This window comes from Sparus aurata, chromosome 15 (assembly GCF_900880675.1).
Source record: "Sparus aurata chromosome 15, fSpaAur1.1, whole genome shotgun sequence".
In the NCBI taxonomy this organism is placed as follows: Eukaryota; Metazoa; Chordata; class Actinopteri; order Spariformes; family Sparidae; genus Sparus; species Sparus aurata.
In genome coordinates this window covers 22421084-22448643 of record NC_044201.1, presented here as the reverse complement: position 1 = coordinate 22448643, position 27560 = coordinate 22421084, and the positions used below count along the sequence as shown (strand labels likewise).

Sequence of the window (27560 nt, the reverse complement as noted above, 5' to 3'; positions counted from 1 at the left end):
AGAGGAATGACACACACATTCACACACCTGTTTCCCGTTGTGTGTGACAGAGGAAAGGATGGTGCGAAGTGTCTTAAAGCCCATGGCGATGTCCAAAAGGTGGGCAGCGAAGAAAAAGTTGTTATAATGACCCAGGACCGACATGGCCATGTACCACGCCAAGTACAAGAAGGACTGTGAGTGCACACAAACACATAAAACAGCCAATATAGATTACAAGGACAGATAGAGAGACAAATGTGTGTTTTAGATAAGGCAGAATCACAGGATATTACCACCGTCACTTCTGCAGCAATCGAATCAACCAAAATGGTAGCACAGTAGGACAAGATTACACAAATTAAGAGTAAGTCGTAAAAAATCTGATATGTTCGACACACACTGCTCGGTCACATTACGTTATCTGTTACCATAAATTGCAGGAAGTGACACCTTTATCTTTGCCTTTGTAGGAACAAGAGGGCACACACAAACAAATCAAGCAAAAGTCATTGAATATTAAACACAAGCCAACTTACATTATCAGTGAATACAACGCCTAGTTTCCAGACCTGGTACTTCATGTCAATGGAGTTGAATCTGAAATAAATATCATTATCACATTATATGTCCATGGCTAAAATCAGACCATTGTTGCTCCAGTGTCAGTTCTAAAGAGCCGGTCTGATAGCTGGCTCAGAATGTCCTGTTCTTCTTCAAGTACAGCATCATGTTCTAGGACCTTCTTTTGTCTGGCCAACCCCTAGTTAGGTAACCCACACAAACACACAACCTCCCAAACACATACACACAACGAAATGGCTATAAGTAGTAGCATTTTGGCTACTAACGATCAACCAAATGAATGCCAATCAAATGTTGGTATCAAGGAGATGGTTTCTGTACTTAAGTACATTCTTCAGGTATTACTCTCTGCATTTTAACTATGTTCCAGTTGCATTTTGGAACAGATTGGACAATTCCCACTGATTCTACCTTTAAGTCTGATAGTCTTTGAAGTATATCAATTATCTTCAGAGGGAAGCTTTTTACTTACTATACTCTGAGTACATTTCAGGGCCTGTACTTAGTTACTTTTACCAGAGTTATTATCTGTACTTCTACTTGAGTAAAAAATGTGTGTACTTTTTCCACCTCTGGCTCATACAAGAGCTGGACAGAACAGTAAATAAATTTTTGACATTAATGTTCATCAATAGGGCTCATTTAGGATTAATATTCACCTCTAAAATAGAAGTGCATTATACAAAGAGTTTAACTGATTTGATAGTGTTTCTGCTTGTGCGCAAACATACCATACATAAAGCTATCCTAGAGATGGCCACATTGCTATCATCAATGCAAACCTCTTTATGTACAGCCACCTGCTCAGCTGCACACTCTATTACCTATCAAAGGCCAGATTTATTTATCAATTAACTGATTGTTGGAAGCTATGTTTCTTTGATGCCTCACTGTATGACACACATAAACAAGAATAAAAATATATTTTAACTGCAATGCTTTTCAATAATCCACCATATTTTGGTCATAAAATGCATACAAGGCGAAATATATGACAGACTAGATAGATGCAGTTTCCCATTTAAGACTCACAAAGCACTCCAGGCAGCATCTCTCTTGAGCCTCTTCCTTTCTTTTCTCTCAGAGCTGAAGTCTAAAGCAGTTTGGTCCAGACCCAGGAGTTCACTGATCTTCTCACAGCCGTAAAAGTCACCGTACTTATCCATCACCTGACAGGGGAAGAAGACGGATTTACATAGTGATTTAAACAATAGTCTCTTCAGTGTCTTTTCACATGAATAAAGACTGACAAGAGATGGCAAGAGGTACCTGGCTGAATCCCTCTGCACAGTCTGTGCCTTAATGAGATGGCAGCTTAGTTTTGCTGACAACACGATGGGACTGCTTATGATAGCTACTGAACAAAACAAAAGGATTTTCTGATACCTGTGCTGACAATACAGTATTTTTTAGGAGGCACAGTGGTTGCACCTCCCAATAGTAGCATGGTGGTTGTATAAAGGACTGAAGTTTAACAGCACACAAATCATTTGTATCGATCTGGGTTTATATTCTGAATAAATTATGTATGTGCAGTGAACATTGGCTAGTAAATTCTAAATTCAATCACATGACAGATGCAGAGTTTCTGATTATTGTGCTCCCGTGGCTAAAAGTAACTTAAACCTACATGATTTATTAACTTGAAACAAGTGCCAACTAAAGTCCAGTTTTATTACAGAGCCATTTTGTTATTACAAACATAAGCTCCTCAACATTTGGTGAGCAATATCTGCAACCCTCCAAACTGGAGGAGTGGATTACCAGAAGCACTTGAAGGTATTATACCATCTATTTTTACTGATGCAATACAGACCATTAGATGCAATGTGGCAGTGCTTTATGTAATTCATAAAGAGCAAGTGGCCACCCGAGTGACAAAAAGCTGAGGCCCAAACTGAAGTGCTTTAAAAGTCAGAGTCACTAATGGAGGGTAGATGCTGGCTTCCAAAAAAACTATAGCTCTGTGGGGATCCTTTAAAAAAAAAGCCGCTTTTTCTCAATTTCAATGAAATTCAATATCACAAAGGGCTAAACAGCTAATTGTATTTCTTCTAATTCGAGGCACCATAAAACAATTTTAATTAAAATACTTTTTTTAGAGCGTGTTTGCTTGATTGAAAGGAGACAAATTAAATTCAGCTTTGCGTGGTCACTTCCTTGTTCCTCTCAAGGAACATTTAAAAGAAGGAAGGGTCAGGAAAGGATGATGATATTGGGTTTTATTGTTTTTCTCCATAAATATTAGATTCAACAAAGCCGCCACAACAGTCTGGCACCAAAGCAAGATTCAGTGACATAATGACCCATCCTTCGTTTTAGGGTCCATTGTCCTGCTTTAAAGCCCACTCAGGCCACTTTCCTGTTCTTATTGTGCTCTTTGTTTAAAGTTGTAATTTCAGGAAAATACTTCGACAATCCTAAAAGTAAAATCAACATGGCTAGTGTTCATTCCAGCCCTAGCACTCTAACGGGGGTATCACCGATATGAAGTGGCCCTGATGCCATTTTTGGATTCGACAAGGAATGTGCTTCTTTGAAGACCTTTGGGATTTTGATGACTGGTTCTCCTGAATCAAATAATCTGTGAATAAGTAAATGCAAGCAAAGGACTCTAGGGTTAGATTTTTCATTACTAACAGTGTAACGACTGACTAAAATGTTCAGAAAAACAGAAAAAAGGCGAAAAGACAAATCAGGATTGTCTTGAATCAAAGAATAATTTCATCTCCCTGCATAACATAAGAGGGAATCAGAATGAGGAGGCTAAACGTGTCACTTGGTCTCTGGAGACAATAAAATCCAGTGCGGAAACCTGACATTAAACGGCTCATTACATTTCATTTGGTTTCTTAATGCAATGTCACTGAGTGAAATATGCACACAATTGCATGCATGGATAGGCACATTTACTGTAGACTGAATGTATATTTGTTCTGTGCATAATAGTCAACGCCACAGTCCTCTGAAGATCTTACCTTCCTCTTCACAAATTTATCCCAGTAATTACTTGGAAAAGATCTGGAGAAATATAAAAAAATATATATATTTTTAGAAAGAAAATGTTGTTCAACTGTAAGTGAAATATTTGATCACGGTACAACCTGCACCATGACCATAAACAGGTGCAGACAGCGGGCTCCTCAAACTTAATGTGCAAAACATGTTTTTACTTGATGTTAATGTGACATCAGCCCAGCTGATTTTGTGGCTGTGAACATACGGTGTGTTAATGACCAGTCGGTCCCATTGCCCTTTGATGTCCTCCTCAGGGGGCTGCTCTGTCACATAAAGCCCATCAAACTCAAGCCGTCGTGCCACTTCCTTCTCACGTTTGAAGATCACCAGTGGTACCTGCCAGTCACATTCCTGCAGTGATCACTTGACTCGTTAAATAATACTTGTTAAGCACATCTTTGTTAGCAATGTGCCCAATTAATTAATAACTTTAATATACTCCAGATCTACATGATAATAAGAAACTGTAAAAGTAAAACGTGTTCATGATAAACCTGCAAAACCACGTGCCCAAGCCAGTTTACCTTGAGGCAGTAGTAACCAATAATACAACAGAAGGAGATGATTGTGTGAGCTACAGCCAGGAAACAAAGTGCAGGCTCCATGTATCCACTGCTCTCCTCCAGCACAAAATAAACTATGCCCTTGTCGTCATCCTCGGCAGCAGAGTCCAGTTCTTCCCTGTGAGCAGACGAGATCACTCCTTCCTCTGCTTGTGATCCGGGCGAAGAAGATACCTGTGAAGATAGGAAGAGACCAAATGAAAGACTGACCTTACCAAAGACAAAGTATACTTATTTAACTAAACATTACAATCAAACAGTGTCTTGCAACGTGATTGAACAGTAATAAATTACAGGAGTTCACTGACACAGTCTTTTGATGATATCTAGGAGTTCTCTTTAGTTAAATCATTACTTTTAATTATACAGGAGCTGGTGTATCTAAGCAGCATGTTTACAAGTCTGCAAATGAATTTATCAAGGCTTTTAAATAAAGAAGATTTCCCTTGGTCCTTTCATGTTTTTTTGATTGACATCAGCAGGTTATATTGATGGGCACAATGTAAATAATTGAAGTACGATCAATTTGCAGTCCTGTCATAATCCCATTTTTGTGAGTGAGTCAGAAGAATCATACAGATAACTACAGTATGAAGTATTTGAATAAGTAAACATTTCTCCCTCGAAGTGTAGTGTAGTAGAGAGTAACTGTACTTACAAATTAATTGCAAATTTGATGTAATCAACTTCTTCTCATGAGAACCCTCACCTTGTAGAAGAGCAGGATGAAATTGATTGCGAAGGCGACAAACAGAGCCAGCAAACGCATATTATAAAAATTCCTTGCAAAGAAATTCTGATGAAAAAAGGTAAAAAATGCCTCAGTATTCAAATAGAAGTGCCTGTAAGTGTGTATCTTTTGTACTTGTTTCCATAAGTGCACACGCATGTGTTGGTGTATTTGTTTATTACCAGGAGACTCTTGTTATAAGTGCTTATCATCTCCCAGAGGGCTGACTGTTGGCTCTCTTGTTCCTCTGACTTATTAGAGCGTCTCTTGGCTTTCCATTCTGGCTCTGAACGCTCTTTCTCAGTTTTCCACTCAGATTCCGTCCCTCTGTGAACGGTCCAAGCACAATCAGAGAGAAGGTCAAAGAGATTTATTTTGACATGGGAATAATATTGAAAATTATGAAAACAAACTTTTTACTTTTTTTCTTTGATGAAGTGTGACATCAGTGTGCTTAGACTTTTTTAGATGCACCATGACTATCATCACTACCATATCCACCATTGTCTTTATGTGTATCCATTACTTAGGATGTTATAATATGAGGAAGTTAAATCAACCTCTTCGCGGATTTAATGGGGTAACAAGATACTCACTTCACATCAGACGTTTTCTCTGTTTTTTCCTCTGTTGCTGTGTGGGCCTTAAGTTGCTGTCAGTAACATTCATGAGGAAATCAAAAATTAAAATGAATCATTACAGTATCAAAGCAGAACAAAATCAAGAAAATAATGCTTCACAAAACTTAAGAGAAATGAAATAAACTTCGGTAAAGATGAAAGAGTCTGTACAAAATTAATCTGTACCGTCTCAGAAAAACTAGCTGTAGAAATTCTTCTCGAGGTTGTGTGGAACAGGTCAGTCAGGCTGGCAGTGAGGTCCTGTGTCATAAGTCTGTAATGACTTCCATCCTTCCTCACTTTGAGGCCAAAGATGTCCGACAATACATCCACCTCCCTGGGGGAGGTCGCAGCTGCCACCTGCCCAATCTCCCTCAATTCTCTCTGAGAAGACAAACTGGCAGAGTACTTCCTCAGTCGGTCCACACCACTTGGCACCCCCATGACCTCATCAAGAGTTGGCTCGAGGATCCCACCCAGCAAGTCTGATATCCTCGTCCGCTTGGCTCCCTCGATAAGCCCACCGTTAACAAAGGCTATGTATAGAACATATAAGATGCTGCGAATTACAGCAGAAATACATTGGACCTGAGCCATAAAAATCAATCTGAGAAGGAAAACAGCTGACATGAGGATATCCTTCAGGGTCATCTTCATCAAAGTCTTCAAGTTTTTGAGAGAAAGTACAGATGTCAGCATTATCAGCCAATTATACATAAAAAACATCTCTTTTTTGTCCAGCTCCTCTTCACTCTTTTCCCCTTCTCCCTTTTCAGCATGCCTCTCTCCGGTGTCAGAGCCAGATATCTGGGCTGCAAGCTGCATCTCAAAGATGGTGTCCTCGCAGAAATTGACAAACATCTCCATTTTCTCTTTCTCTCCACCCTCGTTGACCACATCAAAAACAAACTGCCTCTTGGATTCTTTGACCTGAGGCTTTTCCCATTGTGTGCGGCTGGATTCACTGATCTCAAAGTAGACACGTTCAATGCGCTTCCCGCTGCCAAGGATCTCAATACGTCCTAAATGGGGCTTGAAGTAAGTCAAGACACACTCTGCCAGCTTCAAGAATGTCTTCAGTCTTGAATCGTTGGGCATGTGTTCTGACAAATTGGTCAGGAGAACAGCAATGCTGAAGCCGATATCTTTGGCTGGCTCATGGAAGCGATCCACAAATGCATCATAATCCACTATTTCACTATCGTCTGTCTCTGCACAGGAGAGGAGGAAGTGAGTCTCAGCTTGGGAGAAGCACTTGCAATTCTCCATAGCTTTTTGGAAGTCCTTCCTTGAGATGCAGCCCTTCTGATCAGGGTCGTACTCTCTAAAGGTATCCGAGGAGGTGAGGTCTTTGAGTTTGAGGAACATGTCAAAAAACTTGAGCATCATCTCCACATTGCCTGTTGATTCCACCAACATATCCACCATCTGCTTTCCAATTGTTCCATTAACAACATTACCTGCAGGGCAGAGAGATGAGCAGAAGGAATACAATTCTGGTTTAATGATAACTTGTTACCTATTTAAGATTATAAATTGTGAAAACCACAGAAGTGAAAATCTTGCCTTCTAACATGGAAAGCAAGAAAACAACCATGTCCTTTTGTAAGTCCATGAGCTCTTTCAGAAGCTCAATTTGCCTTGAATCCTGTACATAAGAAACATATTTGCAGTTATTTTTTGAAAATTCTACTTAATTTTTTATCTTTCATTTTACACATTTACAAGACACATTACCAGAAGCAGTAAGAGTGTTTGCAACAACAGATTCACAGTAAATGTTTTATTATAACATTGCCAGCAGACTAAAACAGGTCCTGATGGGGTAGAGACCCTAAGGTACACTGTCATTGCATGTTTTATGAGGGATATAAGCTCATTAAACATCAGTGGATCATTGTGCTATACCTGAGAGAGCTTCATCTGCATGTGGGCAAAGACATGGAGGAATCCCACAACCGCGTCCCACAGACGACTGTGAGCCAGACTCTGTTGGTTTCCAGTACACGGTCCCTGGATGATAACAGTGACAATGTGAGCTGCATCATTTTAAACATCTTAACTCCTACAAAGTCAAGTTTCAGGCAAATACGAGGGTAAAGAGACAGAAGGCTCATATCAGTATGCCTAGGAGCTCACGCACTATGACACTATGACATTTACTAGAAACCGACTGACCTGTATGTACTCAGTGAGTGTGTTGAAGACCTGTTTGGCCACTTCAATGGCCTTGGAGAAGTTTTGTTGGCCGTGTGCATCAATCACATTCTTCCCTGAGTAGTACCAGTAGAAGTCACTGATGGACTCCTACAGCATGGCACAGACAAATATTTGCGGTTCATGAGTAAGAATAAAGGATCTCAAGGAACCTGCATTCATACAGTAGCCGAATAAAAATTGTACATCCTCCAATCATTTCAGTTCTAAAATAAAAATGTATTCCAGAATCACAAAGATAAATCTGCTTACCTGTACTCTCAGTAAATAATCCACAGTGGATATTATGATGTTGACAGTGGTGTTGTTGCCTGTCTGTGTTCTCAAGTAATTCTGGAACTCTTAACACACAAAGAATGAACAGAATGTGAAAAGGTGAATCACAATGAATTACCTCATGTATAGATAATGTAATCGGACAATGGACCTCAACTCGAGCAGTGCCAATGTGTTTGCCGTATGTAAACTCAATTAAAAGTAACACTGAGGACAATGTTTCTTTTCTTTTCTTTTTTTCACTTAAGTGTGTATTATAATGGTGTAGAGCTCAACAATATAGTGCTAAAGCATCGTCCTCACACTTTGAAAATGCACAATAGTCACATTGAAGGACATTCAATGTCAAGTAAGGCAAATTAACTCAAGGTCTTTCACATTTTAGTTGTTTGTTTTTTGTGTTTTTGCATTCAAGTTGAACACTGAAATCGCAGCACTTGATGAAATTCAACAATGTTGCCACTCAAAAGCCTCTATTGTGTCAATATCTGTTGATAATGAATACATAGCAGAAGACCAAAATACCCCAATGTTAGTGTTTTTCCAATATTGTTCAGGCCTTATGTGGTCCTTTATTGTAATCAATATAATCTCTAGGAACTTTGTGACGGTGTGTAAGTGGTGAGGGCAAGCAACCTGAGTTGTGTCCTTCACAGAGCAGCTGTAGAAATCGGAACAGGTCACAGGTGATATCTTTGTCAGGCATCACTTTCTCTCCTGAGAGAAAGATAGGCAGGAAAGGGCAAGAAATAAAAGGATGAAGGGCAAAGAATAGAACATACTGGAGCAACGGTATGACAGAATGACTGAGAGAATGTATGAAGAATTTAGAGAAGTAAGACAACGGAAACATCAGGCCACAACGGAGTGACAGGAGACAGCTGTAGATACTATTCAAGACTGAGAAACGCAGAGGAAAAAAATGGGAATTTAGAGTGTGTTAAAGGCCAGGGATCTCACAGCTGGCTGCATGCTATGACATGGTTTCAGAGAAATTGATTTTTCTTCTATATTTCCATATGAATACAGTACCTGAGCTCTCATCCATGGCCATGCCTAATCCTTCTGCTTTGTTCTGCCTCTCAAATGCATTCAGATCTAGAACACTGGATAGCAGAAAGAAACACACACACGCACGCACACACACACACAAGCACACACACACACACACATACACAAACAGAAAGACAATAGGATAAAAGAAGATTTAGCATTCTAACCATTTTTGTCAATCTCTGCATGAAACCTTTGTGATATTTGACAGGTTCCGTCATACAATTTTCTCATCGTCACTCACCTACATGACAGCATGATTCCCGCCATGCTCTGGAAAAAGCCAACATCCCGCTTCTCTCTCAAATAATCCAGCATTTTCTATCAAACAAAAGCATCAAAGATGAGTCGGACAAATGCAGCAGGATCTCACCTGAAGCAGATATGATTACCTTGAAAACATTTTTTTTTACGGAAAGCTTGACTACAGTGTCCCTGGGTCAAAAGAAGAGAATTTCACAAAGGTAAAAACTCAACTTAATGAAGAAAGAGATTTCAATTTGAATCAAAATATGACTGGGTGAATAATGTACGGCTGTAAGTGTGGACAAGTATTTGTGCTCTATTTTATTTATTTATTATTTATTTATTTATTTATTCATTCATTCATTCATTCATTCATACATACATACATACATACATACATACATACATATACACACACACACACACAATTATGAATGCAATTAATATAGCAATCTTATCTAGCTGCTGCAATAACCTTATTTCTTAGTGTCACCTAATCTAATTTACCTCTTCTTTCTCTTATCTGTGTCAATCATAATAATCTTTGGTTTCATAATATTAAATATCTCTAGTCCCTGCCTTAAAGGGAGAAATGGCCAATGTACGAGACTTGTGAATTGCAAACCGCTTATTGGGATACCAAGAAAAACAAGTAATATAACTTGTATTTTATTATGCGCATTATATTGTAAGTATTGTACCTGTTGAACAGCTGCATTCCCTCCGCTGAGAACAGCAATACCCAGCTTCAATGTAGGAGCAATCATGGAGCCCATGGCCCCTGATGGGATGTGAATTTACCACAATCAGAATATACAGTGCTGACTAAAAAGAATAATACTGCATGACTGCCACAGATCATAATGCAAAGGGGCGAAACACAAAGACAAGCCTCAATTTATTCTCAGCTACAAATAATAGAGTAACCTTAATAAGCTTTTCCTACCTTTGCTGGCACTGATGGTTTGCAGCACCATCTCAGAAGCTCCGCGACAATGCAGCCTGGCCTGCTGATACAGCAGCTTCTGCTTCTCCATTTCCTTCTCCTGAGCCACAGCAGCAAAACAAAATCATTTTACAAAATGTTAAAATGATTTGTCAATACATTCTGCTTGATGAATGTAACTAAGGTCAAAATATCAATTCATTATCAATTATAATGTAATCTCATAACTATCTAACTATAACTATAATAATAATAATAATAATAACAACATTTTAAAACACTTCAAATGTATCTTAAAAGTAAAAGCACATTCACTCACTTCAAAACTTTCCACCTCCTGTTGTTTATCATCGTCATCCTCTCTGTGGCAGCTCTGAGAGAGCAAACATACAACACATTTTGGTAGCAAAACATTTGTGGAACATAATTCAACGTAGAAAAGATACAAAACTTACAACCTCCCATTATATCAGTGCTGTTTATGGTTTAATGTTTCCTGCTCCCAACCCAAATTAAAGTAACTTTGTAGCGTCTGCAAAATCTTTATACTACGGACAAATACTACGGCCTCCTAAACCAGGAATGATCAAATACAATATTGTTATTACCTTTTGCAATAATGCATGACATAGTATATTATCGTATCACATTAACAAACATTAGATATAACAAATCTGAATAATTCTTCATGTTCTTTACCTTGGCCATAATAGCAGCGTAGGACTGATAGAGACCGTCATTTACAAGCTTACTGTGAACAGAGAAGAGACAATATAGTTTCAGTAAAAGTCAGAGCATGAACAGGTATGGAGTTCTCAAAATGGCTGGTAAATGACAGAGTGCAGGTAAATATGTAACTTAACCTCACAGGATCCATTCACATAATTTAAATGTGATCCCCTTATTTATATAGTTGATGCAGCAGCACCTAAAGTGTGTGCCTGCCCAGTGGCACTTATCATTTTTATTGACAAACCCCCAGCAGTACAGAAATACACCTGGAATCTGGCTGACTGGATCACATCCCAGCAGTGGCTGCACAATTGAGAGTATTCTCCATCCTCTAATGTCTACACTGATGTGGAGACAAACAGCTTTTTAATGTGGTGCTCTCAGTCTCTGCAGGAATATTATAATACCTGAATGCGATCAATACCTCAATCATGCATGAATAAAAAGAGAACTACAGGAATTCTATAGGAACATATAGTTGTTCGACAAACAAGTTCAGCTTTAGAACAAATAAAGTGAAGACTAATCAGGGGTGTCCATGCATAACCTGGTAACAGTACTGGAACACGACACGACAGTCGTACTATCGACCAAAACTTCTATTTAAAAGGCATCTAAGAGAAAAACATTACATGTTACTTGTAAGAGTAAACGTTTCTGCCAGGTGAACCAACCAAGATTCAGAATATAAATCTAACTCTCAGATAACAGTGGCCACAGGTGTTAGAACCAAAAAATTACACTTCTGACCAATTAAATATTGACTTTCCCAGTGATGGGTTTGACCTGTAATAAAAGCAGACTGGGGCTTTAACTGTATGTGATCATTTAATGAACACATAGACACACACACACATACACACACACACACACACACACACACGCGCGCGCGCACACACACACACACACACACACACACACACACACACACACACACACCACCTTTCTGTCAGGGCGCTTCGACTGAAGAGTGTAATGAGTTGTAGGAGGGGATCGATTGGCTTGGCACTGTCTTCCACCTCCTTTTCTTCCTGTCTGTCGCCTTCACAAAGCTTCATCACTCCTCCCTTCTGCAGTCCAGACAGGGAGAGAATAAAAGACACTAATGTGTCCTCTTAAATAATGTCACATTCTGACCATTCACAGTCACTGGTGGGTGGCCAGGGTTTACACACTGCAGGTTTTCTCCCATGCAAACACTCATTATGCAGTATGCACAATGAAGACAAAACATTTTCTGCTACATTAACATGTACTCAAAAGACCATTTTAAATACATTTGAAATGATTTAACTGCTTATAAAATAATAAGGAAATAATGCAGGACATCATCACTCCTGTCTTGACCGGAGTTAAAGGTAGTCTAATGTCCAGTTATCTGAGTGTGGTACTATGTTACTAAGTACTAAGTTAAAGCTGTACCAGACAATTAATCATGAAAAATCAAAGGTTAATTTTTTTCTCACCTGATCATAATTCAATATATAGGCCTGTTTAACTCTCTTGTCACAGAATTCTTTTAAATTATTTAAGTCAATATGACTTGCTTTTCCACTCACAGCTAAATCCTCCACAAGCGTTTCCTCAAAGCTGTGGTCTTCAGCTGATATCCAGGATTTATTGTAGCCTTGGAGGAACAGGTTGACAGCCCTGTGTCTGGGGAGGAAGAGTAAAGGGTGAAGAGACAAGAAGAGATTTGGATGACTTATTTGCTATAGACAAATGCAAATAATGGACTGAATAAGGACAGCATGGAAGGAAACTATTAAAATCTAATAGGGCTCTGATTAGACCCATTATTACTCGTTAGTCAAGGCCTCTTCTACCAGTCAAAGGGAATCACTGTTATATCCACAAGCGAGTAAAGAATGCTGAAGCACAGCTACAGTATAATTCACAAGCCACAAACACAAAAATACAATTCCTACATCACCTACTGTTCTCAGCCACTTAGTTTTGTATTCTAGTCACAGCTGTGTAGTGGTCCTGTGCTACTATACAAGTTACTTTAGCATATTCACCTTTTCTCAGTGTGAACAAAAGTATTTTTCTGATGCAAAGAAAGAAATTCAACAAAATGTGATTTGTTTGTGAATTGTTGAATCACCTTCAATCATTTTGTGCCATCAGCTGATTATTTTGTGCCATAGTGTGTGATCAAAATAAAGCACTTAGCGTCTTTCATTTTATAACAGTGTCAATGTAAAAACTTTTTGGATTACCCATAATTATCATGAATTTTCATTACTTTTCTCTCTCTATTTTGAATCTTAAACATTTGACACGTATCTCAGAGGGTCCACAAAACAACATTAAATATACATGGCATACCATTACATGTCTATGTCCTTCTGATAAGACTCGTTCTGCATTTAATAAGAATTCACCAGAGCACCAACAGCACGTTTGTGGGTGCAAAGCGTCCATATAAACAGCATCGGTTACCTGGGTAAGTTGTAGAGGGGAGCCATCCTTAGGCAGGCAACCACCGCTCGTTTTCTCTGTTTGGATAAGACCTTGTGCCACGCAGGTTTTTTACTTCTCTGCGGGTGTTCCACCTAAATCAGATGCCAAACATTGATAATTTAACAAGGTAGAGCACATAATACCCCTAATGACCTGAGGGGTTCCAATGGTAGATGATGTAGAGGTTCACCTTCACGTATTGGCCTGCATTTATCATGTGTTAGTACTGCAGGCATTACTTTCTTTGAGGTAATGTATTCAAAATAAATTCATGTTTGGGATATGAACACACTGATTTTTCTAATCCCTGGCCTTTTGGATATCACACAGCAGAGAGGGAAGCAAATCCTAACTTGTGTGAACAGCAGCTCTTAGAAATTAATCAAAAGTGCAGCACTGTAGTTCAGCCAGCATGCAATGAACATGGGGCTTCAACGACTGTCTGTCAAAGATATGCAGGGGCCGACTAATGATGACTTTAAATCAGATGAAAAACGTAATTCAGCAGCTCTACAGTACAGTTACTGCTGCAATTCTCATATTCAGAGTCACTTGACTATATTGACAAACAAGAAGCACAGCCTATACAAACACCACAAACTGGGGGAAACTTACTTAATAGCCCAGTGAAGACAAGACATACAGATGGCTCTAAAATATTCTAAATATATTATATATAATATTCTGATCAAGACATTTCCAAATAAAACTCACATAAGTATGTCTAACAGTAAATGCAATCACATGATGACATAGTGATAAAAACAAATGTTCTTGACTGTTGAAGTAGCACCAGTACATTATGATAAAATTACTATTGAAATGTATTACTGATATTGTTTATATATTGTTTAAAAAGCTCACCTGGTCCAGGTAATACTGGACTCGCGCTATTTCCAAAATCCTGTCTACAGTCCTTTGGGCATCTGTGATGGCCCCTTGCTGGCTCAGATGTTCTGAATAAAAAGTCTCCTGCCTTGAGCAGTTTGACGCCTGGAAAGAGGAAAACAAATGGCACAGTTATTCCTTTTGTTTGGTATTTCCACCATTCAATTAAATATATTTTTAGAATGGTTGCTGGACAGATTGTGAATCTGAGGAATTAGCAGGTCAGAAAAAGCATCTTATATGAGGCAAAACTTGTCATGACTGTCATGAATCTTGCTTTCCCTATTCTCTATAACTTATTTGCTTGAATTAGCATATGATAAACAGATAAACTAGACTGACTGCTATTTCACTGCACACAATAACGATTTTTCATATAACCAACAAGGGATGGATCAGGAGCTGTGACAAATATGGTCATAGTTCTGTTTATAAGTTTGATATGCTAATGACAAGGCAGAATTTATGATTTTTTTCATCACTGACTTATGAATAAACATATTCATCCATGACTCATACACAAATATTGCATGCACACTCTGTGTCTCTGGTGAACAATGAGTCACTGACTTGAGGTTATTAAAAAAAACAGCTTTGTATTTTACAGGCTACAAGAGCTTCTTCCGTTTAATTTATCACACACTTCTTCAGCATGTCAACAAATATGCAAAATGTCTGCTGAATGTAGAAAAGATACAAGCTTTGTTTGCGCTCTGAGTAAGTGCAGACTGATATTTGAAGTCGATGTCAGTTGAACACTGTCTTTAATATGTTTCTTTAAATTTGGATTGTAGGAATCTTGTCTACATTTTAAAATGAAATGCCAAAAATTACAACTGATCCTCTCATTTAACTAAAAGTACAAGTAGAACACAAGAATGAAAATGCAGTGACGGCCTTTACCTGACTCTGAAGATGGAAAAGGCAATTGAAAACATGCTCTCGAATTTCATCTTCAGTTTTCTTCTGTGAAATGCAGACAATGCCCACCATCAATTATATATACGGTACACTACAGAGATATATTAACACCCACTTTCACTATTATCACACCACACTGCAGATTATCAAAGAATTATCCTCATTAAATTAAGATCAACACTGATGTTGTCCACATTTCCAACCAACCTGAGTGAAGCCGTTCTTTGCCATTGTGATAAGGCCCTGGTCACTTGGAAAACAAACCCCGAGTCCCACAGGGAGCAGTCTCTTCATGGAGGCCACAATGAGAGAGGTATGTGTGGAATAACGATCCCCCTTCCTCTTCATCCTCCTCTTCTCATGGTGGAACTGAGTATAGCACAGCCATGAACATAAAATAACTTCTCTGAGACTTAACCTGACAGTTGCTAACTTTTTTGTGATTACCATCTAACTTCTAATAGTTTTTGTGATGTAATGAGAGGCATTTCTCACACATCAGTGTGCATAGTATTAATAATATAGATATACAGCTGACCTTGGACATTTTGTCGTCATTGACCATGAATGCCAAGGTGTTGATTTCATTTTGGACGACGTAGTTCTGTTCCTCCCATTTGAAATTCTATTGTAGCAGGCACAGGTGAAGTGAAATGACAGGCATTATTGTGTACAATATTCACTTTGATAGCATTGACATGAGACAAAAGAAACAGTCATTCTCACATGAGATTTGGCCCAGAAAATAAAGACCTCTGCCACCATGCTGAACAGCTGCTCGGCATCATGGTTTGATTCTTTCAGCCAGCTGGCTCTGAGACGAAACACACCAAAACACATCACATTGTCAATTTAAAAATGTTCTTGTAAAACTAAAACTATGCCTGAATTAGTAAAATCACCACTCAATGTCATGCATCTTCCTCTTTGTGTATCTCCTGTTTTAAAATAACTAGTTACTAATCCCCAATACTTGTTTAACTCAATGATTTTAACCCAGTTTTTCTATTTCTGCCATGTCTCGTCCTGCTGCTTAAGTCAGGTTTTCTTGTTTTTTCATGTTTGCCTGCTCTGACTGATAGCTGTTTACCAAACCCTTCTGTGAATTAAAGGACATTCCGATTTTTACTGCGTAGTGTTGAGTGGTGCATTTGAATCCATAATGTTGTGAACGGTTCTTGTCAATTTGAACAAACAATCATGGTAAATTTGGTGTCCATAAGGTTTTTCAGAATAACTTTAGATGTCCAGATGATAATTATTGGGTGGGTAATGTCAATATGAAATACAGTAAAAATGAGTTTCACTTTCTATTGAGGCAATGAATACTTCAAATTGCTCCTAGATTTTGGCCTCTTAAAATAAGCTTGCTTTTCAACATTTAAGCTTGTAGGCTGCACAACCTACCGATTAGAATCCACAAATGGGATGAGGAGGGGATAGAAGGCGTAGAGGTCTCGCACAAGCACAGTGAACTTCTCCTGTATCTGCAACTCTGCTTCGGAGGTATCACATGCTTCTGCTTTCATCTGCTCCTCCTCAAGCAGCATACATTCCGCCCTCTTTCTCAACTTCTCCATCAGTGGCAGGTAGTGGCTATTTAACAGCTCAGAGCGAGCTTTGCATATGATTGGCTGAGAAAAAACTGACAGACATGGCAACTATTAATAATGTGAAAATGGGGGATGAAAGGCACACCTGGTGTGGAATAAAGAAATCCACACCTGTGCTTGACATGATCACAATACCTGCCATCTGTTTCATCCAGTCACCCTGGCTTGTGCCCACATGGTTGTGGATGATCCGGAGGATGTGGCCAAGTAGGTCACTTGCATGCTGAGGAATGACAGAAGTACAGATTGGGCTGTCTGGATGGCCCTCAGGGCCCCAGCACCACCAAAGGGACATGTAGCTGCACAGCATGGGCAAGGTGACCTCTGTCACATGGACGTAGTGGGTCTGGTGAGCTCCAGCACCAGCACCTGCCAACTCCTTCACTTCCCCTAGAGCCTGTTCCAGAGAAGGCAGGAGGGGACACATGTCCTCCACCTGGTCTGGCAGCCCCAGGTCTAAATGAAACAGATACAGAAAATGAGGCAGAGAAAACAGATGGTTCAAGATGTGGGTGGTAAGAGCTACTCCAGTGGCCCAAGATTAAATGGAAAAAACTGATAAATATCAGTGTGTTTGTTTATTACCTTCCCTCTCAGAGGCAGTCATTGTGTTGTAGATGGAGTATGGGTTGTTTTGGTTTAAGGCCGGCTCCAGGAAACACACAGGAAATGTCCCAGTCAAGGCTGCCAGACAAGCGCCTGCTGCTGGCCTCTGTCTGTATGAATATGCTATATTAGGACAAAAGTATGCAGCTGACTAATATCAAAATCTTATCTTTCGGTTAGGATTGCTGTCTTAAGTTAAGTTGCCAGCTGTTTTCGTTTGGCCTTCATACATATATTAATAGCTTTAATATGTACTCCGTAACCCAAATCCATGCTTATCTCCATGACCAAGTACCATACCGAACCAAACTTTGATGCAAAAAAATAATAATTCCAGACTGAAATGGTAAAGAGACATCATTACTGTCATTAGCACAAACAATGAAGTCAGTACCCATCCATGTAGATGCTGCTGCTGGTGCCAAGAGAGTAGAGGCTGTTGAGGATCCTGTAACAGGAGACCTGGATACTCCCCACTGGAAAAACAGGTTGATGGTTAAAGCTGAGATCCCTGTAGGGTTTCATTCAGAAACAGCCATGGACAATGAGTAGGAAAGCTGATAGCATACAATCACAGAGATAGACTAGCAGGAGGGCTGCTGATTCAGGTAATAAACGATTCCTGGAAGGTCAGGATATTAGTGAGGGAGACAATATGCTCCTGCTGCTCTGTGGTCATGACTGAGACACTTAATGAGAGCTGGCTTCAAAGATGAGGAAGGTGAAGTGGAGGGGAGGGTGTCCCTGAGTGATTTCACGGGTGTGGAAACCAGCTGTTCATCCAGCTCTACAGCATACGGAGGGAAATGAATGAGACTAATGATAACGTGGCGGTGGCAATTATTTTACTATAGTGACATGATATGTCGAACAGTTTATCAGTCTTTAATTGTATCTCTGTATTTTTGTTTAGGTAGCCCTTACCCAGGAGGTCCACTCCATAGTTTTGCATGCCAACATGCTGGAAGAGGAAAGTGAGAGTGGGAAGAAGGATGGAGGTTGTGTAGCTGAGAACTTTGGCCACTCCTCTGGCCTGTTGACTTCTACTCTGAGGTAGACAAACCAAGGTCACAGACAGGTTCTCCACAGTCATCTCCAGATCAGCTGCAGCTGCCTCAAAGAACGAATGCAGGGATGCTTGGATAGACTCTGGGGCTGACTTCATCAAGGTCCTAAGGCCAAGGGGTGAAAAAGCGGGTTGTGAAAAGCAAAGATTCCTGTATGTACAGTATGTTAGAGCTGAAAAGATTGCTGCTCGAACGTTTAAGTCATTTTCACGCAAAAACGTCAAACATTTGCTGGTTTCAGCTTCTTAAATGTGACTATTTGCTGCTCGTCTTTGTCATTTAGGATAGTAAATGGAGAATCTTTCGATATGGATTGTTGGTTGGACAAAAGAAGACATCACTCTGGGCTCTGAAAAATCGTAATGAGCATTTTTCACTTTATTTTTCAAAACTTTATAGACTCAATGTTTAAATGTGACAATATTTGTTGATGAAAATAATCATGAGTTGCGTGATTAAAGTTATAATCGATTTGATTTTTGCAAAACAACGTTATTTGAAAAGTTCCCAAAATCAATTTGTTGGTGCAGTACTCTTTTGGTTAGCTATAATAAAAGCAGTTAAGTTTTTGAAATCAGTTGCTAATCTATCCACCAGACAAGCCCAAATGACATCAATCACTGCAGAGCCAAGATTCTACTTCTAGCTTCATGCATCAGAGACATCGTCCTCTGGGAGTAAAAGTGATATCAACCACAATTAGATAGCATCAGTGTATCAGTGGCTCAATTACACCAATCATCTCATCCTCAGACATGGTGGAGTGACACCAATATGACCGCAGGCAGAGTGAGGAGATTGATTCAGGCAGAATGAAACAGTAGTGCCATCTAGCTACCTTGCATCCAGAGCCTGAGCCAAAACATGGAGGCAGCTCGCAACTAAGGAGGCTTCGTTTCCTTGGGAAAAAACACAAACCCACACATTAAATCCAAAATGTCCGCACATATGTACAATGACAAAACGATATGCAGCAACAAAACATGCAGAAACACACAAGGAAGAAGACACATTTTTGGCAATTACATCTTAGTGTTTGCAGATACAAAATAAACACTGGACTTTACATACACAATTGTGGCCAAGCAAAGAGCAAACCAAGGAAGTGACAAACAAGAGAACAAGTGGTGCAAATTAAAGTCTGAATAAGTTTTATTTTCTCCATCCTTACCGAAGAGTGAGGTCCTGTGTCTTACAAGAGCTGCAAGCTTACAAAAGAGGCTGGATGCGAGGAGAAAAGACAAGTGAAGTAATGAGAGGGGAGTGGAAAAAGTAATTATGGGACACGAAATCAGAAGAATGGCAGCAAAGAAGAATGAGGATATTTCTGTTAAAAAAAAAAAACTTAAAAGCAAGAAAACTGTTATTATGCAAAACATGTCTGAAGATATTGTCACATAACAATACAATGTGCAAGAGCAGAAGAACATTTAAAGTTTGGTTGGGGGTGGCACACACCTTGCAATCATCTCCTTTTCCTTTTTTGAGGCATGGCTTTTATTACCACCTGAGCTGAGTGAAGTGGACAGGAAATATAGCTGGTGGCTCTTCAGATATTGTTCCAAAAGAGGAAGGATAACCTGTTGAACAGAACAGAGGTTTTTCATGTGTTATTGTCAGTTTTCAGTTTTCTATTTATGAGTCTTGACTTGTAGAACTTGCTTTCATCTTTATATATATTTATATTTTTCACTATTTATTGTTCTGCACCAGTATACCAAGGTAATGAATACATTCCCTTTGAATTTCTTCTGACCAGCTTCAAAGTGTCAGACACTAAAAAAAAATATATATGTTTTTATCCTGTTTGATGTTGATGATGGTTCTCAGTCATCTTAGACTTAGAATTACCCTGTTTGACAACATCCAATAACTTCTGTGCTCGCTTCTCCCAAAGCTTCACTGAAGCGAGCCTCACTGAGAAAAATATTTAATTCAAAGACACATTTTGTTTGTCGCTGCATCATTACATCCAATAGCTAACTCTAGAAGTCTTGTTTATCACTTTTTAGTAAAACATATTTTCTCATAAATCAGCCGATTCAAATGTCGTGAGACCATGACCAGAACTTCTCGGGGTTCTCGGGGTCTGAGCAGTGCCTTCCTGTTTAATGTGAGTTTGTAATGATGGAGCCAGCAGTGACCCATGGGGGAAAGAGGTTAAACATTTTGCACTTGATTGGCTCTTCCTAAGAAGAACTGCAATTAACAAACAGACAAATGGACGGCCGCACAGAGACATGCATGGTTGTGTGAGTATGTGGTAGAGTGGGATGTGTGGGCTTCAGAGATCTGAGGCTGGACTGTTCATGGTCTTGGCTGACTGGTTCTGACTCAGGGCTTCCCATCAATGAAAAATAAACCCTTTTCATTCGCTGTCTCCTCAGAGGCAGAACTGTGTGGGAAGCTTTAATCAGTCCTGATGGCAATCGACACACCCACATGGATATTCAAAATGGTTAAATAAATTACAAAGCCACAAAGGGTTTTACTTAGAGGGGTTGCCCTTGGCAACCATCTAACAAAACTAATTAGATGACGTAAATGAAATAAGAAAAAAATAAAACAGAAGAGGAAGGAAAATGGCATCGGAAAAAATGTAATTGGAAGGAGGCGAAATCAATGATATGATCCATATCAGACAGTAGATTTCAACTGTAATTAGATTTTTGCATTGATCAGAGGCCAACCTTGGGGAAAAAATGTAACAGTTGCTGGTGCGGAGCTCTCTCTCCTTTAGACATCTGTCCTCTGGCTTGCATCACCTCTGGAAGGAAAACTGCAATGAAATACTGAATCCTTTGCAATCAAAGTCTAGATTACGGTGACACTTGAAACAGACAAAAACAATCAAATTATAAAGAATTAAACAGTTTCTTTTGTAACTTTCAAGGAAGAAAGACAGAAAGGTTTCTATCCCTCAGACCTTGTGTGAACTGTTTTGTGAGGATTCAAACTAACCTGACATAGCCTTGCTGGTAGAGTCAAAAGAGTGTCTACATTCATTTTATTAATGAGTTCATTTTATTAAAATGAACACTCAAGGCCCAGCGATGTTCAAAACCTTACAATATCAGTTACACAGTATACTCATATCTTTGAGACGTACAGAATAATGTCAAATTATTTTTTTTGTGTTTTATTTCGTCTCCAGAATGTATTCTTTGTCTTCACATTCTTGAACACTATAATGTTACCCAGCTCCAGCATGTGCTCTTGGGCATCCTCAGTGTGAGACAGCAGCCGCTGAAGCAAAGTGTATCCAAAGCAGTTTGCCACGGCTGGAAAGTCCATCTCAACTGTCTTCCGATCCCTGTGGAGGGAGTGAAATCAAACAGGGCAAATAAAACATTGCTGCTCGAAAAGACAGATTTCTGACCTTAAATACTATATAATCTAGACTACGTGTTTTTACTTTCATAATTTGACTGCAAGAATAAGTAGGAGGTGGGAAGATACAGAGGCGATGCAATTGTCTTATTCACCGGCTGTTCTGTAAAGGCAGGGGTCTGATTGCTGTCATGCCGACTAAACAGACTTAAGAGAGCAATACCGCTGTGACATGGAAATGGAACAGCTCATTTGGTTCCCACCTAGTACAAACTGTATTGCATTGGCCTTTTGCAATCACAAGCTCATTCTGCACTCACCTCCACACAGTGTATCCATTGAGCTGAAGAAACTTAAGTATATCTTGGGCCCTCTCTCTGAATTTGGTCTTCTCCTTAGCAGTCAGAGTATCATAGGGTACAAGAATTGAATGGCCACCCCCTCCTGTGAAGAGAAACAGGTTGGACACATTGCAATTTTGTTAGCTGTTCTGTGCTCCCTGAGGGGAGAGGAGAGGAGAGGAGAGGAGAGGAGAGGAGAGGAGAGGAGAGGAGAGGAGAGGAGAGGAGAGGAGAGGAGAGGAAAAATAACAGAAAAGTTGCTGACAACATGGTATGGTACCTTTACTTTGGAGTTCTAATTTCTTCCTCTTAGCCCAGGCGTTATGGTAGTTTTCAGCCAACTGTTCAGCCATGCCCTAAAAGAAATTTTAAAAGCCAGCTATAAGACTGAATAATCTGACAACACCTTAAATAATAATCCTGTTTACATGGCAGAAAATATCATTTGGACGATTAAGATGAACATAAAGTGAAAAACACTTTTTCTTATACACAAAATAATAGACAAGCGTTCCCACAACTGCAGATAGTGGGATAGTTCTAAAGTACTTTAACAGCATAAGAAGAAGAAAAAGGTATTTATCACTCACACATTGGTCCCACGATAAGGTGATGCTGCTCATATCCATAGGTTTGGGGCTGAACATTGATGCACCTTCAAAAGACAGCTAAAAGAGACAATAAACAGCAGATTACTAATCTTTTTTAAAATGTGGAAAATCGAGTAATGTGAATGAGATGACATTTGCAGTAAGAGACACATTCGGTGAACTGAATGTGCCCTATACATACCTGTCCAGACTGAGAGACTCTGCGTGTACAGGTATGTGTGCCAGATGCGTCTCCTTCTTTAGTCCTCTCTATGGTCCATCCAAAGGCCAGCATACTCTTAATTGTCTCTTTAATGGCCCAGCGGCATGCCTCCTTCTCCTATAAACTCGGATATAAAAGATTACCCCTCATGTAACATTCAAATTAGCAAGTCATCAGAGGACAGCAGAAGAGAAAAATACTCAAACTATTTCAAAAACTTCAAGAGAAGCGTATTGTCCACTCAATACACCAAAGACCATGAACTGAGGTATTTTAATCTTTAATATTACACACACCACATTTGGTATGCAAGTCACCCTGGGATTTATCAGTTCACTGCTTTCCTTACTGAAGTATACTCGCAGACACACGCCACAAAAAAGACTACTCAGTCTACCTTCTCAGCCAGGGCCCTGTAAGGCTTGAGGCGAGGGTGAACCTTGGTGTTCTCACAGAGTTGTTCCCCATGAACCCAGCCATTGGCAAACTATCAAAAAGAACACACAGATCCAGGAAAAATCATACTGAAGTAAAAATATGCAGAAAACATAGTAGCTAAACCACACAACTGAAGGATATTCTGACACTGTCAATCAGAGAAATTATGTTAGGAGTGTATTCTTAAGTGGTTCAGTCCTGACCAGGATATCATATATCAGCCTTACTTTGTCAGACTTAACATACCGATTCAGATTTGAGGAATAATTACAGTGAGATTACCTTATCCAGTGACCACTTCTCATGAGTATGCTCTGCATACTTGTTTACTACAAACTCCAGTCTCTCTGGCACTGACACACTAGTGCAGGGGAAGAAATAATACACAATTTAGCTCCAGTAAACAACAGCACATTTGTATTAATGGAAAGAGCACAAAAAGAAATGTTCATATCGACTGTTTGAATATAATTATTTGCCCCAAACTCAATTCTGCCAACCAAATTAAAGCTTACACCTCTCATGAGGAGAAAAGGTCATCTTATCCCTGCTCAGTATCTTACTTCAAGGTATCGACAGGCTGCGGGTCAAAGTGTCCTTCTGTGTCCATGGAGGCTTTTTTGTCCACATGTGACATGCAGCTTGAGTCTATGTGGTCAGGAGGTAGTGCCTTGGCCACTGCAGCCAGGCACTGGACTGGGAGCTTAAATAACTGAGGCTCATAAGACTGTAGAGTTTGAAACATAGTGTGGGAGGTAGAAAAGCATGGGAAATGATAAGACAGGGTCAGGGGAAGCTGGGCAATAAAACAAACAAATAATACCAGATTCAAGATTCAAGTCTTTACGGTCATTGCCCAAAACAACAAAACAGCATTTCCCTGAGCTGTGTAGTCAGAAAAAAGATACAAGTAATAATTATAAATTGGAATATAATAGATATCAAAGACAACCGTGTTACCACAACAAAAAAGTCATTCAAAGGATAGTCACCACAAAAATAAATAGCAATAAAAAGTAGTCATCACATATTTAGATGTACAGAAATTTCTTACAGATCTAGCATATTGTCCAGGTGCAAGGTACCAGTAATGCACTAGTCGATGTGATTTTAACAGTAGTAGCTCAGTGCGTAAGGACTCCCAGCTGGAGAGTTGTCAGTTCACATCCTCAGTACTGTCAAGGTGCCCTTGAGCAATGTTTGTACATGTTTGTGTATTATGGACCTGTGTGTATTATGGGCCAAACAAAAACAGGGGGATTTATAAAGTGCTTTTTCTCCTTACAAATATTATTATTACCATGTTTACAGTATGCATGTGTCTGAACTTTACAAACATAACACTACACAGGAGGAAACTATTCAAATTTTTTTTAGATACAAAGACATATCCCTGTTGTAGAAATATTTTCAATGAATAAATTCTCTCTCGTTTACACATGCGGCCATGTAAAAACCCTGTTATAAAACCTACTTAAGTAGTCAAGAAATCCAATTTCTCAAACTAAAAATCCAGCTGAGGATCCCTTCCCACAACAAAAGAGATTGTTTTTGTTTATGTAATGAATCTGGTTAGCCAACAAACACAGCCAACACAAACCCATGTACTCACTGGATACAGAGTATATAATTAAAATGGTAACAAAATGATGTACTGTACTGGGCCCTGCAATGCAAGAACTGGTGTAAAATAAAGTGTATATAACCAGTTTTCCTTACTATATAATTTTATTCTCCACCTTCAGTTATTTTTCAGTTGAAAACGATCTCAAATAAGCACAGCATAATAAATGTGACAACTGAAACACTGTGTGCCTAAACTACAGCACATTCATAGGGTGTTATTGTGCACTACATTTACACAATGTAAAATGTGCAATGACTTCAGCTCAGTTTTGAGGCTGTTTGGTGTGAGCCACAAGTGGGACTGGAAAAACCTCATGGACTTGGTTCTTTGATGATTTCATGTTCTGAATCAGTCAGGCAAGTGTCTGTTTGAAATATGCTGGTGACTACTTATGGTGCACTGAGAAAAGATTCACTTATTGCTTTATGTCCCACATTTCCAACAACTCTGTGAAGGAATGGGAGGTTTCATACTAGCATATGAAAAATGTAAGTCTTAATCTCAAGTGTGTTATACCTCCCTGCACTGTTATTTCTTTTTTTCTACAAGTTCACTAAAGGAGAAAATCAAGTAAGTGTTACTTATGAAAGACGATGGATAAAAAAGAGGCAATAAATACATAGAATTACACTACCAAAATATAAGCAACTTCTTTAGCTGTTCAAGGAAAATATCATTTTATTTCTACATAATTTCAATATGATTTTAAGATTGACACGGGTATTCAAAATGGTTTACCTTTGTTGCCAAGGCGTTAAACACACCCCAGAACAACTTTCTAGACAGGTGGAGCTCCTCTTCAGAGGCCAAACCCTGGTCACCCTGCCCTCCAGTTAATGAGTAGTACTTCCACCTCTCCTCATAGTGACTGGTCAAGAGCTGGTAGATGAAAAATTGACCAGAAGTCAATAATATTCATTTAATTTGGTGTATTAATATATTTTTCACATATACAGTAAACACTTCAAGTTGTTTTTCCACCTTTAGTGGCATCTTGCTGTTCTCTGTGAGATGGGGAACATCGAAGACAAGACGTCGAAGAAGAGGCTGCATCATAGACGGTTGGAGTTTACTGAGGACACCGATGAGTGCAGAATTAGTCACATTAGAAGACACACACCATAAACACACACTCACACAGTAAGTGATGCGCTAACTGATTATCATGTCTCCCTGAAGAATGACACATGAAATTGAGAAGATGCCAAGGGGAAGATGTTGATGAATTTAACATTTAATTGAATTTGGCAAATTATATCTCAATTGGGCAAAAACAGGCTTTAAAGTGAATCATCAAATATAATGAGTGGAATTAGGATTGTGCTGGTCTGTCTGCCTTTGTCAGCTATTGTTTCTCATTTCTCCTCTTTACATTTGATTTGGTCAAACAGCAAAGAGACAGTGAGGTTAGTGTATATTGACAGTAAATGGTGCAACAATTCATAAATTAAAAATAGAAAAGGTGAGAGGCAGGTACCAACATAACACTGAACGAAGACATTTATTATCCATCAGCAACTTCCTGAAAATCAATATCCTATCCACATAAGTCAGCAACAACTCTTGCCAATAACAACCGAGTGGAGACAGAACAATAACTCTGGTGGATGTTTCGTCATACCAGCCAAAACCGTACCTGCACACAGCCAACAAACAATCCTCAATAGTGTCTCTCTGAGCTTTTGTCAAGCTTAGAGCTCTGGAGAGGCTGTAGATTGCCTGGATGAGAGAATCCACCAGCGACGCATGATCCTCCAAAGCACAAAAGAGAGCTGAACATTTGGTGAGCAGGGGTAGCACAGTCGTACACAAGTATCTGTTGAGGGCCAGAGCCATATCAGTGGATCCTAAGTCGGCCTGTAATGAAAAAGAGAAGGGCAGTGCACTTACACTGAGTCCAAATAACTTAGTGGAACCAAACAGACAATAAGGGACCAGCAAGAAGAAATGTTTCCTCAGATAGAAGAGAGATCAAAACAAATGACAATTTAATACATTTTTACATTCAGCTGCAGATCACAGCAAGCCTATTACAAGTGAATACTAAAAACTGATAAATCTCTCTACAATAACGTCACAGTAATGTTAGGATATAGTACAGTCAATTCTAGAGTTGGGGGAGAAAAAGAGGGGTATTTTTCATTGGTGACAAGGTGCAGCTTGAACTAATACGAAGTCACAGGTCACTCCTACAGTGTTACACTGGATTTGTCAAGCAGGTTAACAGGGCAACTAAATTCAATTATCTCTGCTCACAGTGTCGAGAGAGACAGCTGCCTGAAGGTCAGGTAGAAAGCCCACTTCTAGCAGGTGGAGAAGAAAGCTCTGGCTCTCGATGCCATAAACCCTGTCCAAGAAAAGAACCATAGCTGCCTTGTGGTCAGGGCAGAACACTGTAGATAGGTCGGGTTCAACCAGCAGACCATCTGGACAAACAAATGAAAAATACATTTGGTAAAATGATCACCCCTCTGTGTCCATCCCT

General features: G+C 39.4%; 1 protein-coding gene across 4 annotated transcripts in view; it reads right to left on the bottom strand.

The window, feature by feature from the left end:
* The window catches only part of ryr2b (ryanodine receptor 2b (cardiac)), a 64702-nt gene that overhangs the window by 9449 nt on the left and 27693 nt on the right, over positions 1 to 27560 (bottom strand). For all 4 annotated transcript variants that reach the window (XM_030441993.1, XM_030441990.1, XM_030441992.1 and 1 more), the window contains exons 49-98: positions 27332 to 27501; positions 26712 to 26932; positions 26057 to 26147; positions 25814 to 25954; positions 24012 to 24175; positions 23731 to 23809; positions 23408 to 23497; positions 22990 to 23127; positions 22788 to 22865; positions 22478 to 22553; positions 22177 to 22300; positions 21724 to 21839; positions 21217 to 21293; positions 19985 to 20106; positions 19698 to 19747; positions 19365 to 19425; positions 18384 to 18631; positions 17854 to 17935; positions 17439 to 17569; positions 16989 to 17309; positions 16648 to 16885; positions 15967 to 16054; positions 15779 to 15865; positions 15448 to 15609; positions 15223 to 15285; positions 14296 to 14424; positions 13411 to 13523; positions 12525 to 12621; positions 11908 to 12035; positions 10933 to 10984; positions 10553 to 10606; positions 10234 to 10333; positions 9989 to 10068; positions 9286 to 9362; positions 9021 to 9094; positions 8625 to 8705; positions 7965 to 8053; positions 7674 to 7802; positions 7404 to 7508; positions 7062 to 7143; positions 5682 to 6955; positions 5472 to 5527; positions 5058 to 5202; positions 4855 to 4941; positions 4107 to 4319; positions 3788 to 3918; positions 3543 to 3585; positions 1597 to 1733; positions 519 to 579; positions 28 to 174 (exon numbers count right to left, since the gene is read on the bottom strand). In XM_030441993.1, the coding sequence (XP_030297853.1) occupies positions 28 to 174; positions 519 to 579; positions 1597 to 1733; positions 3543 to 3585; positions 3788 to 3918; positions 4107 to 4319; positions 4855 to 4941; positions 5058 to 5202; positions 5472 to 5527; positions 5682 to 6955; positions 7062 to 7143; positions 7404 to 7508; positions 7674 to 7802; positions 7965 to 8053; positions 8625 to 8705; positions 9021 to 9094; positions 9286 to 9362; positions 9989 to 10068; positions 10234 to 10333; positions 10553 to 10606; positions 10933 to 10984; positions 11908 to 12035; positions 12525 to 12621; positions 13411 to 13523; positions 14296 to 14424; positions 15223 to 15285; positions 15448 to 15609; positions 15779 to 15865; positions 15967 to 16054; positions 16648 to 16885; positions 16989 to 17309; positions 17439 to 17569; positions 17854 to 17935; positions 18384 to 18631; positions 19365 to 19425; positions 19698 to 19747; positions 19985 to 20106; positions 21217 to 21293; positions 21724 to 21839; positions 22177 to 22300; positions 22478 to 22553; positions 22788 to 22865; positions 22990 to 23127; positions 23408 to 23497; positions 23731 to 23809; positions 24012 to 24175; positions 25814 to 25954; positions 26057 to 26147; positions 26712 to 26932; positions 27332 to 27501 (6902 nt within the window). The remainder of the gene's footprint in view (positions 1 to 27; positions 175 to 518; positions 580 to 1596; positions 1734 to 3542; positions 3586 to 3787; positions 3919 to 4106; positions 4320 to 4854; positions 4942 to 5057; positions 5203 to 5471; positions 5528 to 5681; positions 6956 to 7061; positions 7144 to 7403; positions 7509 to 7673; positions 7803 to 7964; positions 8054 to 8624; positions 8706 to 9020; positions 9095 to 9285; positions 9363 to 9988; positions 10069 to 10233; positions 10334 to 10552; positions 10607 to 10932; positions 10985 to 11907; positions 12036 to 12524; positions 12622 to 13410; positions 13524 to 14295; positions 14425 to 15222; positions 15286 to 15447; positions 15610 to 15778; positions 15866 to 15966; positions 16055 to 16647; positions 16886 to 16988; positions 17310 to 17438; positions 17570 to 17853; positions 17936 to 18383; positions 18632 to 19364; positions 19426 to 19697; positions 19748 to 19984; positions 20107 to 21216; positions 21294 to 21723; positions 21840 to 22176; positions 22301 to 22477; positions 22554 to 22787; positions 22866 to 22989; positions 23128 to 23407; positions 23498 to 23730; positions 23810 to 24011; positions 24176 to 25813; positions 25955 to 26056; positions 26148 to 26711; positions 26933 to 27331; positions 27502 to 27560) is intronic.